Source organism: Egretta garzetta, unplaced genomic scaffold (genome assembly GCF_000687185.1).
Source record: "Egretta garzetta isolate BGI_Z169 unplaced genomic scaffold, ASM68718v1 scaffold943, whole genome shotgun sequence".
In the NCBI taxonomy this organism is placed as follows: domain Eukaryota; kingdom Metazoa; phylum Chordata; class Aves; order Pelecaniformes; family Ardeidae; genus Egretta; species Egretta garzetta.
In genome coordinates this window covers 105,983-117,402 of record NW_009259309.1, presented here as the reverse complement: position 1 = coordinate 117,402, position 11,420 = coordinate 105,983, and the positions used below count along the sequence as shown (strand labels likewise).

General features: G+C 46.0%; 1 protein-coding gene across 4 annotated transcripts in view; it reads right to left on the bottom strand.

The window, feature by feature from the left end:
- Nucleotides 1-581: 581 nt before the first annotated feature.
- APLP2 (amyloid beta precursor like protein 2) overlaps nucleotides 582-11,420 on the bottom strand; it is a 23,829-nt gene continuing 12,990 nt past the window's right edge. For 2 of the 4 annotated variants that reach the window (XM_009636254.2, XM_035891842.1), the window contains 9 exons: nucleotides 10,991-11,149; nucleotides 10,453-10,581; nucleotides 8,079-8,178; nucleotides 7,342-7,512; nucleotides 6,698-6,733; nucleotides 3,644-3,726; nucleotides 2,758-2,832; nucleotides 2,136-2,291; nucleotides 582-1,338 (listed from right to left, as the gene is read on the bottom strand). In XM_009636254.2, the coding sequence (XP_009634549.1) occupies nucleotides 1,237-1,338; nucleotides 2,136-2,291; nucleotides 2,758-2,832; nucleotides 3,644-3,726; nucleotides 6,698-6,733; nucleotides 7,342-7,512; nucleotides 8,079-8,178; nucleotides 10,453-10,581; nucleotides 10,991-11,149 (1,011 nt within the window). In that variant the 3' untranslated portion in view covers nucleotides 582-1,236. The remainder of the gene's footprint in view (nucleotides 1,339-2,135; nucleotides 2,292-2,757; nucleotides 2,833-3,643; nucleotides 3,727-6,697; nucleotides 6,734-7,341; nucleotides 7,513-8,078; nucleotides 8,179-10,452; nucleotides 10,582-10,990; nucleotides 11,150-11,420) is intronic. The other 2 variants (XM_035891839.1, XM_035891841.1) reach the window with 2 other exon arrangements.

Sequence of the window (11,420 nt, the reverse complement as noted above, 5' to 3'; positions counted from 1 at the left end):
GCACCCAATTTCCCTTAAAGCAGGCAGTATCCCTTTCCAAACGTACCCCTCTCTTAACCCCAGTTAAGTGAACCGCTGTTTTAACCCCCGTCAGAGCGAACTCCACGTTCGTCAGCTCCCAAGGTACTGATTATTGCAGTGATTTGTCATGTCTGGGCAAACGCACCCAAAGCCGTGCCTATGGCCCAACATCACCCAGAGAGACGCAAAGGCTCCAACCCCTGCGTCTCTTCACTACTTACCATGTTGGTGAGGCAGGAGGGCTGGGGAAAAATTAGAAAGTAGTAGCAAGAGGGGGCTGTTAATGCCAGGTGAGTACTGAAGGAAACTGGTTCGGAACGGAGGATTTAAATTCAATACCAGGAACTTCCAACTCTAGAGCAGAACTGAATCTGGAAGGGGAATGTGCAGACCCCAGTATGCACAAACCATGTCCTAACATTCCACTAGAATAACTATAAACAGAGATGCTAGAAGCCTTTTAACTCCTTGCCTCCAGGGAGTCTTGATTCCTAGAGCCCAAACTGCTAAGCAGCAGGGTGCACATCACTGGCATATGAGGATGGGGGTTTTTTTCTTTTTTTTTTTTTTCTTTTTTTTCTCTCGTTATAAGGATTTTTTCATTAGTTACCATTTCCAATTGCTTCCTTGCTTATGCTGTCGTAGTTCCTATCCCTAAATTAATCTCTTTGCAACTCCCAGCGAAATTCACTTAAAAAAAAAAAAAAAAAAAAAAAAGGAAAATAAGAATACTGCTTTATATATAAAAGCCAAAATGACTGAAGAGCCACAACTGTCTCCTTTTTACAAGGCGGGCTGGTACAAATGACCCTCAATATACAGGTGGTCTATCAGAAATAAAAATCAACATTTCCCATTTTATATATATATAGAGCTTGTATCGGACAACAGTACAACAGAACTGGTATTTTTCAGATTATTTTAGAAAAAAAAAAAGAAAACTACATCTCAGTCAAATATCTGCAATAGATCCATTTTTCCCATTTAAGGAGATTTATATATCATATTGTTATATTATCATTTCTTCACCCATTTAAAAGAATGGAAATTGCAACTCTACAGTAGTAATTATAGTCTTAATGATCCAGGAGTTCTGAATGTAAGATGAAGTCCTCTCGAAGCAACTGTTGGTCAGTAGTTGATCCAAAACGCTGGACCACTTTGGCCCTCCGCCCTGCTCCTTTCCCGGTCAGGGCTGTTGTATCTTCATCTCTTTTATATCTGCATCTGCTCCAGGTATTTGTAAGTGGGGTTCTCATAGCCATGGTTTTGCATCTTGCTCAGATGCCGCTCTTCTGGGGTAAGCATCGGGTCAACCTTTGGAAAAACCAGAGGGTTACTGGTCAAAGGAGGTACTGGCAGGCCTTATTTCACAGTAACAAGAGCCGACAGGCAAACGCCGGGTAAGTACCGTGGGTAAGCAGTAAACAGGAAAAAAGGTAAGCCACAAAGAATAATTTGCTTAGCAGAGTTCCTCGTTTGGGTGCTAATGCCTCCTTGCCTGCCCTTGCCTCTTTGGGGATGTTCGCCACAAATCTCGAAGAAGTTAGCTAACGTTACAAATTTGGGACCCGCTTCTTTCATTAAAGAGGTCGCTATAATTTCCCGCATCGGTTGGGCAAAGGGGAAAAGCAGCTTTCTCCAGACTCCATTAAGTTGTCATTAGAAATATGCACGCTGGGAGCAGAGGGAAGAAGAAGGAATCGCTTCTCAGCGTTCAGCCCATTGCGCTGTCTTAATAGTTGTTACATTAGATGGGAGGACAAATTGCTGTAGATTGACTGACTTACTCCCCTGCTAAAGGTATCGCCTGAAAAGCTCATTTACTGCTAAATCCTACCCTGAGCCAGACAGGGAAGCCTAATTGAATTCCTTGTGATAAGCGAATACAACTGTGAAGTGACAGGTCCCAGCATGGCACGCTGATGACCGATACCTGCATACTAATAACCGAGCGATGAAGATGTCAGCATCTACGGAGTTAAGTCCCATCTAGCTAGGAGCAGAGCACTTGATGGCTTGGCAGCTACTGCCATCTTCGCCCCCTACACACAACATGTGATTCAACGTTGACTATTTTCATCCCCGGTGATGGAGCAGGAGTTGTTTCTCACCTCCACAATTCCATGGCTGATGGTCCCATACTGCCTCTTCCTCAGCATCACCAAGCTGATGACTATAACAGTAGCTATGGCAACAGCAATCACCAACAGACCAATAAGGGCGCTGCTGCTGAAACTGAAGTCATCGCGAAGGGAGTTGTCATTATCCTGGAGAGAAGAAAACAAGGGAGCGGGTAGAGGAAGGGGCATGTGGGAGATGCACCGCTCAACGCAAACCTGAGAAGGGGCCACCAGTAAGGTCTTCAACTGACTGTGGTATCAAGACATGACTGATTACACTAGATGGTGTAAATATTTCACCTCTAAATACTTCTTTCACCTCTAAATATTTCACTGAAAGGATAATGAACACACAACTGTGTCTCCCTTCGGCATTCTGGACAGGCACTGACCCAGGCTGCTTCCCTTTTGCAACTGAAGAGTCAGGTTAGCATCCATGTGCGTTTACTGTTTCCATCTTGACGCAGAAATGCTGTACTGCATTGCATTCTGCATGACCTCCCAGAGCAGTGTTAAGGCACCGAATCCCCGGAATTCCGTCACACATAGGAAGCGAAACCTGGCTTTAGGAATGGGCTGATCGCTTGGCTAGACTCGGTAGCCACATACATACCGGCTCGTCCACCAGCCCACCGACACGCTCCGCATTGAAAATCATTTCCTTCACATCAAGGGTTTCATCAATTACCTGAAAACAGTCACAAAAGTGGATTATGAAAGGAGCCACGCAAAACAGGTGGAAGAAGGAATACGAGAGCAGGCAAGAGACCTTTAATGAATACTAGCAACCACCTACCATGTTTCCCCTCCCTCAACAGCGTGGGAAGTTCTCCAACTTTTAAAGCCACCCGAGTTAGTACTGCAACCATTTGGATGTTCAGACTACCTCAAACTAAAGGCCCAGTTTAAAAAATAGGCACTTGCCTTGGACACAGCACTTCTGTCGTGTCAGATCTGGCCTGTGGCTTTAAAATGCTTTTGAAAGGAAACTCTCAAAAGTCGACTTGTTTTTTTTTAACCCAGGGAACTCAGGCAAGTCAGCTGCCGCCCTGACCTAGTGAATTCTTTACACTGTAGACAGAGCTAACACCTACGGGGTCGCTCACCTTCAGAAGGGGGCAAGGCCTTTCTTGCCATGAAAAATAGGTGGGCAGACAGACGGAACACACCGGCATTCGGTGTATGCAGACAGCAAGCTACCTAGCTAAAATAAAGGCCCATCAAAGGGTCTTGGCTTGGGAAAGCAGATACTAAATCAGACACTTCTCCAGCTCAGACTGCCAAAGATCTAGATCTCTCTCCTTCCCTCACCCTCCCACCCTTCTCATGCTAATCAGCATTAAGAGCCTACAATAGTCAGAAAACTGACTCCCCCACACCATATGGATAATGAATACCCTGACATTCTGCAAGCAGGAAGGAGACATGGAAATAAGCCACCGCTATTAATTAGTGTCCACGGCAGGCTTTGCTGTACAAAATAAAGGCGGAGGGCTCACCACGTTTTCATCCACTTTGTTCTTGCTGTTAATCACTTTTTCTTCAGCGCCAATCAGCCCATCCAACTCAGTCATGCCAGAACCTGCACCAAAAGAGCAAGGCAGGGACCGTTAGTCAGCCCCCCGTGACATTTAGGAAGGGTTACCTACTCTCTGTAGAGCTGCCATGGCTAGCGTGTTTAACCGCACGGACCGCTGACTATTAATCTGTCTTCATGCTGTTGTGTCAGAAGGGGAGCTCATAAGCTATGCTACAGTGACAAGTGACTGGGGGGGTTCTGTTAATGAGGGGAAATGAGGTGGCAATGAGAGGAGCAGACAAGACTCACCAAAAACAGGCTGCAGTGTAAATCCCGACATACCATACCGTTAAGTGCTGCTGTTAGAAGGTCCAAGGCAACACGTAACACAAATCGTGAGCGCGCGTTCCTTTCTGCAAACGCCACCCTGGGCCACCACCGCCTCACCGTGACCCCCGTGATGGAAGTACCCATCTCCTCTCTGCTGAGAGCCAGCGTGCGGGGAACGCTTGCAACCGCACGGTCAGCATCACCCATTCTTTGGAAATCAAGCGCATCAGCAAGCGCCTCGGGAATGAGAATTTCAAGGTCACCTGGCGCAGCTCTGTAATGAGCTGCTGTCCCGTATCTGGCACAAGCCCAGAAACAATAAATCCCAGGGCAAGGGAGGAGCGAAGAACTAGACTAGCCTTTGTACCAGAACATCACTCACCCATTTCTCGGCTGAAACTAGCATAGGCTCAAGAGAAGAATATCAATTAACAGAAGGCGGCTGCTCTGCATAACCTGTTTTGATCTGAAGCGTTTATAAATAGATCGGATCGATAACAGAAGAGCCTGATGCAAGACACTCAGACCGAACGTAACACAGCAAGTTAGGAGAACGCCAGTTTTCCATCATCAGTAGGCACAACGTAATGTCCTTCGCGACACCTATGCCTCCCTAATGCAAAACCAGGAGAACAGCGAAGCCTCAAACCTACAGCGGGGTCTCTCCAACGAGAAGGTGGGGGAAATACTACTACAGGACTTAACACTTTGCCGGTGATTGCATACACCTCTCCACAAGCTGCTGAGCTTGCAGGTTGCCTAAGACATTATGTCAACTGCCGCGGAAATTGGCAGCGTGTTCTTTGATGAGATGCAAGGAAAGGCTAGCTTGGCTCCAAGGCAAGTTTTTACAGTGACAAGCTTTTACTGCCTGAAAATGCCAAGGAAACGAACGTTTCACTCCAACTCCTCCCAAAAGAAGCATCTCGGGTTTTAGTGCATCCCCTTTTCCTGTACGGTTCTTTGGAGACAGTAATCAGATTCCAGGCACGGCCAAGGCTGCCAGTCTGACTTCTCACGGCTGTCAAAGCAGGTCATGTTATTGTGAAAGTCAATGATTGGGATTTTCTGGAGAGACTAGCCACAAACAGTTTTTAGAGAACTCCTGTGTCAGCTTTTGGCCGACGGCTGCTTTATTCAATTCTCAGGAGCCAGCGTAGCATAGTCTCCAGGGCAGGGAGTTCAGCTGCTGCACTGCGCTTTGCCATTTGTCACAGAGCACTGTACCAAATAACAGACCCGGTTCCACGTAGCTCAAAGGCACAGTATAGATTATATACCTCCCAGAGGAAAAAAAAAAAAAACAAAACAAAACACCACCACTCACACGCACAAACCACCCCCCGAAAAAAAAAAAAAAAAAAAAAAAACACACACCACCACTCACACGCACAAACCACCCCCCAAACTCCCTAGCAACTTGGTGAAATGAAAAGGGAAGGGAGAGAAAGGGCGAGTGCAGGGTATTATCTTGTCCCCAAATCATCAGAAACTCTTCATTTACCCAAACAGGGAGAACCAGCCTGTATTTATCATCTTTAACTCAACAAAGCAGTTGTCCAAAAACCAAAAAAGAAAATTCAAACTAAAGGCTGTCTCCATTCTTTCCAGAGCAGTCAGGAGACTGAATTAGCCGCACGCTGTTCTACAAGAGGGATGAAGGTGACTTACATTTGTACAGAAACGCTGACAATGAGAAGAGTTTCAAGCTATCAAGCTTCCCCGTGTTACAAAACTGTTTGTGTTCATATTAAATGGTTATTAGCAAAATCCTTTGCTCTCCTTGGAGATGCCGCACAATCCATTTGGAACCAAAGGCAGATTAAAATGCTTGGGTTTACTCCCCACACATAGCACATGCACCACTGCTCTCTGCAAGAGCATTTTAAGAATTAGCCTTCCATTTCTACTTCAGGAACTGGATCTGTGGTAGCGGATCAGCCAGGCCTGATCTTTACCTGAGACTGTATCGCCAACAGAGGATTTAATTTAATGCCAATATTTCTATGCTGCTCTTAAAGCCCAGGCAGCCCCCTTTTAGCCAGGCACTGAGTTACTGCAGAATTAGTAACCAGCTAAAGGAGAAATGGATTATCACCAGAGACTTGACCAGTACGGAGGGATGCGACGTGTGAAAAGGTGATGCCGAGGAGACCACAAACACAAAGAAGGAATCTCCTAATTTACCTGCCCCAGGCCAGCTGGGCTCTGTAATATCTATGAGGGTATCTACGAGGACATTTAGCCAGGAAACACAGCCTATGTCTGCTGCAGCACTCTCACTCCTAGGTTAGTAAGGACAGAGTCCACAGCAGGCGGAAGAGCCTCTAGACTATGTCCCATCAGCACTGCGAGGTTTATTTTGAGAAGTGTTGGATGTGAGCACGCGTGGAGGGATGCAAAGTACTGCGTGGCTGCAGACAGACTGCTAGGCCCACATTTCTTGAAGGCAAAGAAGCTAAACCATGCGCTCTGAGATGTCTTGTGAGCCCGTCAGGGAGGAACACACACAATCAATTAGATGCTCAGACTAGCTCGTTTCTTTAACACTAGGCCTAAACAAGCAAAATCGAAAGTTACCCATCTAAATGAGAGCAGGGAAATGAAAACAAAGGTGAGTATGAAACTAAAGTGAAGCTATCAAACACACTGAGAAGGTAGGAGAGTGATCGAAAGCACTGTGAGGGAGCAGCTTAGAACCAACCTTTTTTCATTGGATGGTACAAATCCGGCTGAGGATCTAGCAGGAGGGAAAACAAAAACAAAAATAGCAGAGAAAGGAGATTAAGAGAGAAAGGAAAAAAGGCTTGCGCATGATTTCTGACTCAGACCCTGGGAAAAGCTTTTAGTCTACAGCTTTCTTTAAGCTCGGGACTCTGTTCAAGCATTTTTAAAATAAATACACACACACACACACCAGCTGTCAACACCCGATGATAAAAAAATAGATATATATTTTTAAAAAAATAAAGAGAATTCCTGCAGCCCTTCAGCAGGTCACAGCACAGAGACTTAACATTACAGGCGACTGTTTTGGTAAAAGATTGAAAATTAATTCCAGAGTCAAGCCACACAGTAAAAATTTAACACTCCCTGCAAAACGGAAAGAGATTAAACAATTTTGCGAAGAGAAGAGTCGGAAAATCAAGAGAGCAGCTCAGTGCAAATTACTCATGGCACTGCCTCTTTCCAATGGCCAGAGTCTGAGGGGTACTGCTGGGGCGACTGCTTTGCTCTTACATCACCCAAAGGGACGGAGCTTTTCGTTGCACTGAGCTGAGCCTAACGGCTAAGGAAAAGCGCCTATGTTCTGTAACGCCGGTGAACCCAATTTTCAGTTCCACATACCTTCGCTTTCAGGCAAGGCTGGGAAGGTTTTCACCTGGAACGGACGGAAAGGTTTGCCCTCCAGGGGAATTTCTTCGCTCTCCTCAGAGCTCACTCTGACATCCACCTGGGATTCAGAAATGGAGGATGTGAACTGATCCATGTCTGCACGTTGCTCCTGAAGCAGCTCATCTGAAAGGAATAAGAGGAAATATTACACAAACTGCGTGAAGCCTGGCAGGAACAGAAAGGGGCAGATGGTTTGAACCTAGCTGAGGAAGGCTGCAGGGGAACACTGTTCGGGGCTGCCACGTTAGCTTATCTTGCGTGCTCTGAATTCTCATCTGGAATGCTTGGTAAAGGCATCGGCTAGAAATACATACAAATTAAGGGCCAAGAGGCTGGATGGGGCAAGAGGTTTTGGCAAGATGGAGTTCAACTCCTATAAAGCAGGAAAGCATCTGCTTATTTTTATGGAAATTTTTCATCTCCCTTTGAGAGCTCGCTCTGCTATTCTGAATGTTGTTGACTTCTTTTAAACAGACAGTGAAAGTTCTTGGGAAGAAGCTATTCTGACCAGCTGCACTGCAAAACCCAGAGACTATCTGCCCTGCGGAACCTAAGCCTAAGCCCAAGTCCTTGCTGTTGAAGGCATCCCCTCAAAGGAGCTAGCAGTCTTTCTGGATATAAAGCATCTTCACTAGATATAAAAGCTTGTAGTCTAACAGAGTGGCACGGGAGCTGGCAGAGGCACTCACCAATCTCATCCTGGATTTCTTCAGCCACATATGGCACCTTGTAGAGCAGAGACAAGCTTTGATTCATCCGCTCCTCAATCACATGGAGATGTGTCATCACCTGCAAATGTACAAGAGTGTGTTGGAGTAGGCAAAGACTGTCAGTCACTTGATCGGTACCGATACTTCGCTTGTTAAATAAAGTATCTACTACTGGTGGATCTGCCACGACAGACAGCAGAATGGGACACAAGTCCATCTAGTCCAATTGTCTGACCAATGCTCTCTAACACGTCATGTTTCACTGGAACCGGCCATTTGTACATGGCGCGCTCAGTATTTTGGGAAAGGCTGGGGGTGAGAGAGAGGATTCAGCTGACTCTTGCTGTAACCCGCTCTCCACTGGAGACACTGAAGCTGGTATTTCCCATATGCCAGATACGGTCATAATTCATTTCCTGCCGCAGCTACAAGCAAGTGCTTTATTAAATGGATTATCATTCCTGACTGCTAGAAAAGATACACGCAAAGGGAGCAGACAATATTATTTATCAACTCTGGCTTCAGAACAAAGGTGCCTTTCAGAACAACAGTGGCATTACATTTGTCTTACACCCACTCACTGGCAACAGCATTCTCCCTTCATTTGAGAAATAAAATCAAACTCTATGCAACCTCAGATCGCTCTTCCCCAGCATATTAAATTCACTGGTGAAGTCAAGCCTGACCTGAAGAGGGTGCTGCATAATCAGGGATCACGCAGACCAAGAAAAACATTTATATGGGCGGCCAAATGTTGGAAAAAGCTAAGGAGTTGAATGGACCTGTTTTACAATCTGACATGTACCTGACCTTTAAGAGCAAGGATGAAAGCAATTTAATTTTACATGTGGCAGCTTGTCAATCAAGGGAATCGATCGAGGAGCTTAAAGTGCATCTGAAAAGTAAAGCGAATGGAAATTGAACTGTACCACCCACATCCCTCGCATGTCGATTTGTTGACACTGCAGCCTTCAGAATGAATTAAGGACTGTTTAGGTTTTAGCTTAAGAATACAGTTCACACATTCCCTCTTGGGCTTTGGCAGCAGCAGAACAAAGGGTCAGGGTGGACTGTGCTTGATATGCTAAGCTGTCTCTGAAAATGCTACCACATATTCCGCATCACAAGCCAAACACCAGCTTGTAAATACCACAACTGCTACCGCTCTTTCTAAGGACATGCACCTTCAGAAGAACCATAGGATCAGGGGCAGACAACCCGAGAGACAAGAGTTGAAGGTGCACCGCTAGCACCCAGAAACGACAGGAAACCCACAGGACCAGGCACCTCCAAGTGTCAGGTTCGCTTCTAAAAAACCACTGCAACGCTACTCTACACCTCACCAGAGGCGACAGTAACAGACACCAGTCCTCATCTTACTCTTAAACCATGGTATTTCCATTTACAGGTTATACAGCCAATAAAAGCATTTTTTTTCCCAGTGAACTGGGACTGGTAAAACACAGATTACATTCCTACAGCTGTGCCTGGACAGTCAATTCTCTCTGCTTCTCTCTGAACTTGTGACCCTTATGAACAGACACCTTTCAATGTCAACAGGCCATTCTTAACTTGAATCTTAGGCCTTTCGGTACATCTTTCACTATTTTAAACGCGGGTTGTAAAAACAAGTATGAGGAGATAATTCAAAAGATTTGTGGAACATCCGCAACCACTCTTACAAGTACTTGGCCAGGTTTGACACCCACTCGAAGCAGCATGTTCACATACACTACCTGGCAGAAGGAAAATCACTTTCTGGCTACTCAGGAGCATTAAAATATATGGCAGCAGCACAAAATAAACTCAGCAAAGCAGACTTTCTAATAAAGCTAACAATGACGATCAAGTGCTTGGCAAGGGTTATGTGTTACACTTTGGAAACAAGGCAATAACTCTGCAAGAGGCACAAGAGGATTCCCTCAAGGCATCACGAAGAAGGAGCTTAATGAAAGGAACACACAGACACGAGGTCTTGAAAGGAGTGAGGGAGTCTGTTCAAGGATGACCAAGTCCCCAGCAAATAATTTCATGGGTGCTTGACAAAAGGAAACGCAAAAACGATACTGAACTTGTTCTAACCCCCCACTCCCCGCCTTGTCACCGTGACCAACAACACTTCATGGCTAAAACCAGAGTTCCACTTTTTAACACCGAGTCAAGTACCACGGCAAATCGTGCAGACAGCATACCTGGTGACAGGCAATACGCATACAGAATGGGAGATCTCTGCACAAGTAGAAGTTGCTATAGTACCCAGCAAATTAGCGTGAGGACTCGACGCATGGCTTCTGGAGTCTCCAACAGCCAGGGCTGGGTAACAACGCCTGCCTTGGCAGAAACATTCTTATACCTGAGATTTCATCTGTGCAGCCTTTTCTGGGTCAACTGCCAGGACGTGCTGGTAATGGCGGATGGTGTGCAGGCGGTCCTTGTTCTCAGCACGAACGTAGCGCTTCAGAGCTTGCAGGATGCGGTGGGGCTGCAGGATTTGAGGAGGGGAAGAGTTCAAATCCATTTGATTCCAATAAAATTCACAGCTGAAATACAGCACTTCAGATGTGAGCCTGCTTTGTTACTGGACAGATCAATCACCTGCGCTAACCTCTTAGGTATTTTCTTTTTAAATTAAGTCTGACTCGGAACACTATGCCTTATGAACACTAAACAAAGCGGAGTGTTTTTAAACCAGGCAGAAAGGAGAATGAGTCAATTAGGAAACCCACTGCTAGGTCTTCAGCGCAAACTGCCATGATGGAGAAAGCTTTACTGGGAACCTAATCCCAGCTTCTGCCCCAGCAGGTCATAGGCAGTCTTCTCACCAAGCCGTTCCCACCTTCCACCCTACCCAGCACTACCCTACTGTAAAAATTCCTTGCAGAGAAACTCACCCGCGGTGGGTCAGCCTGCAGGGCAGCCAGGTAGTTCTCCAGAGCAATCCGACGGCGATCGTTCAACATGGCTTCCACACGAGCCAGGTGAGTTTCCACAAGCTGCTGCTTCTCACTTGCTGCCTCTTTCTCCAGAGATTTAACCATTGCCTGGAAGTGCTGGAACAAAGAAAGGAGTCTGCATGAAATGTGCTGTACGCACCAGGGTCACCTATTCTCCCTCACATAACTCCTTAGAACAAACGGAGCCTGTCACACTCCATGTCCTAGGCATTTACGGTAGGAGAGAAGGGCATTTGAGAAATGTTGATGCAGATTTCATCTTTGCAAATACCACAGTGACAATTTGCTTTCCAAACTTCCTCCAGGAGCCATTTCAAAGGTCTCAAGAGGCCAAATGGCCTTGCAGATAAAGATCTTGTTGGGGTTG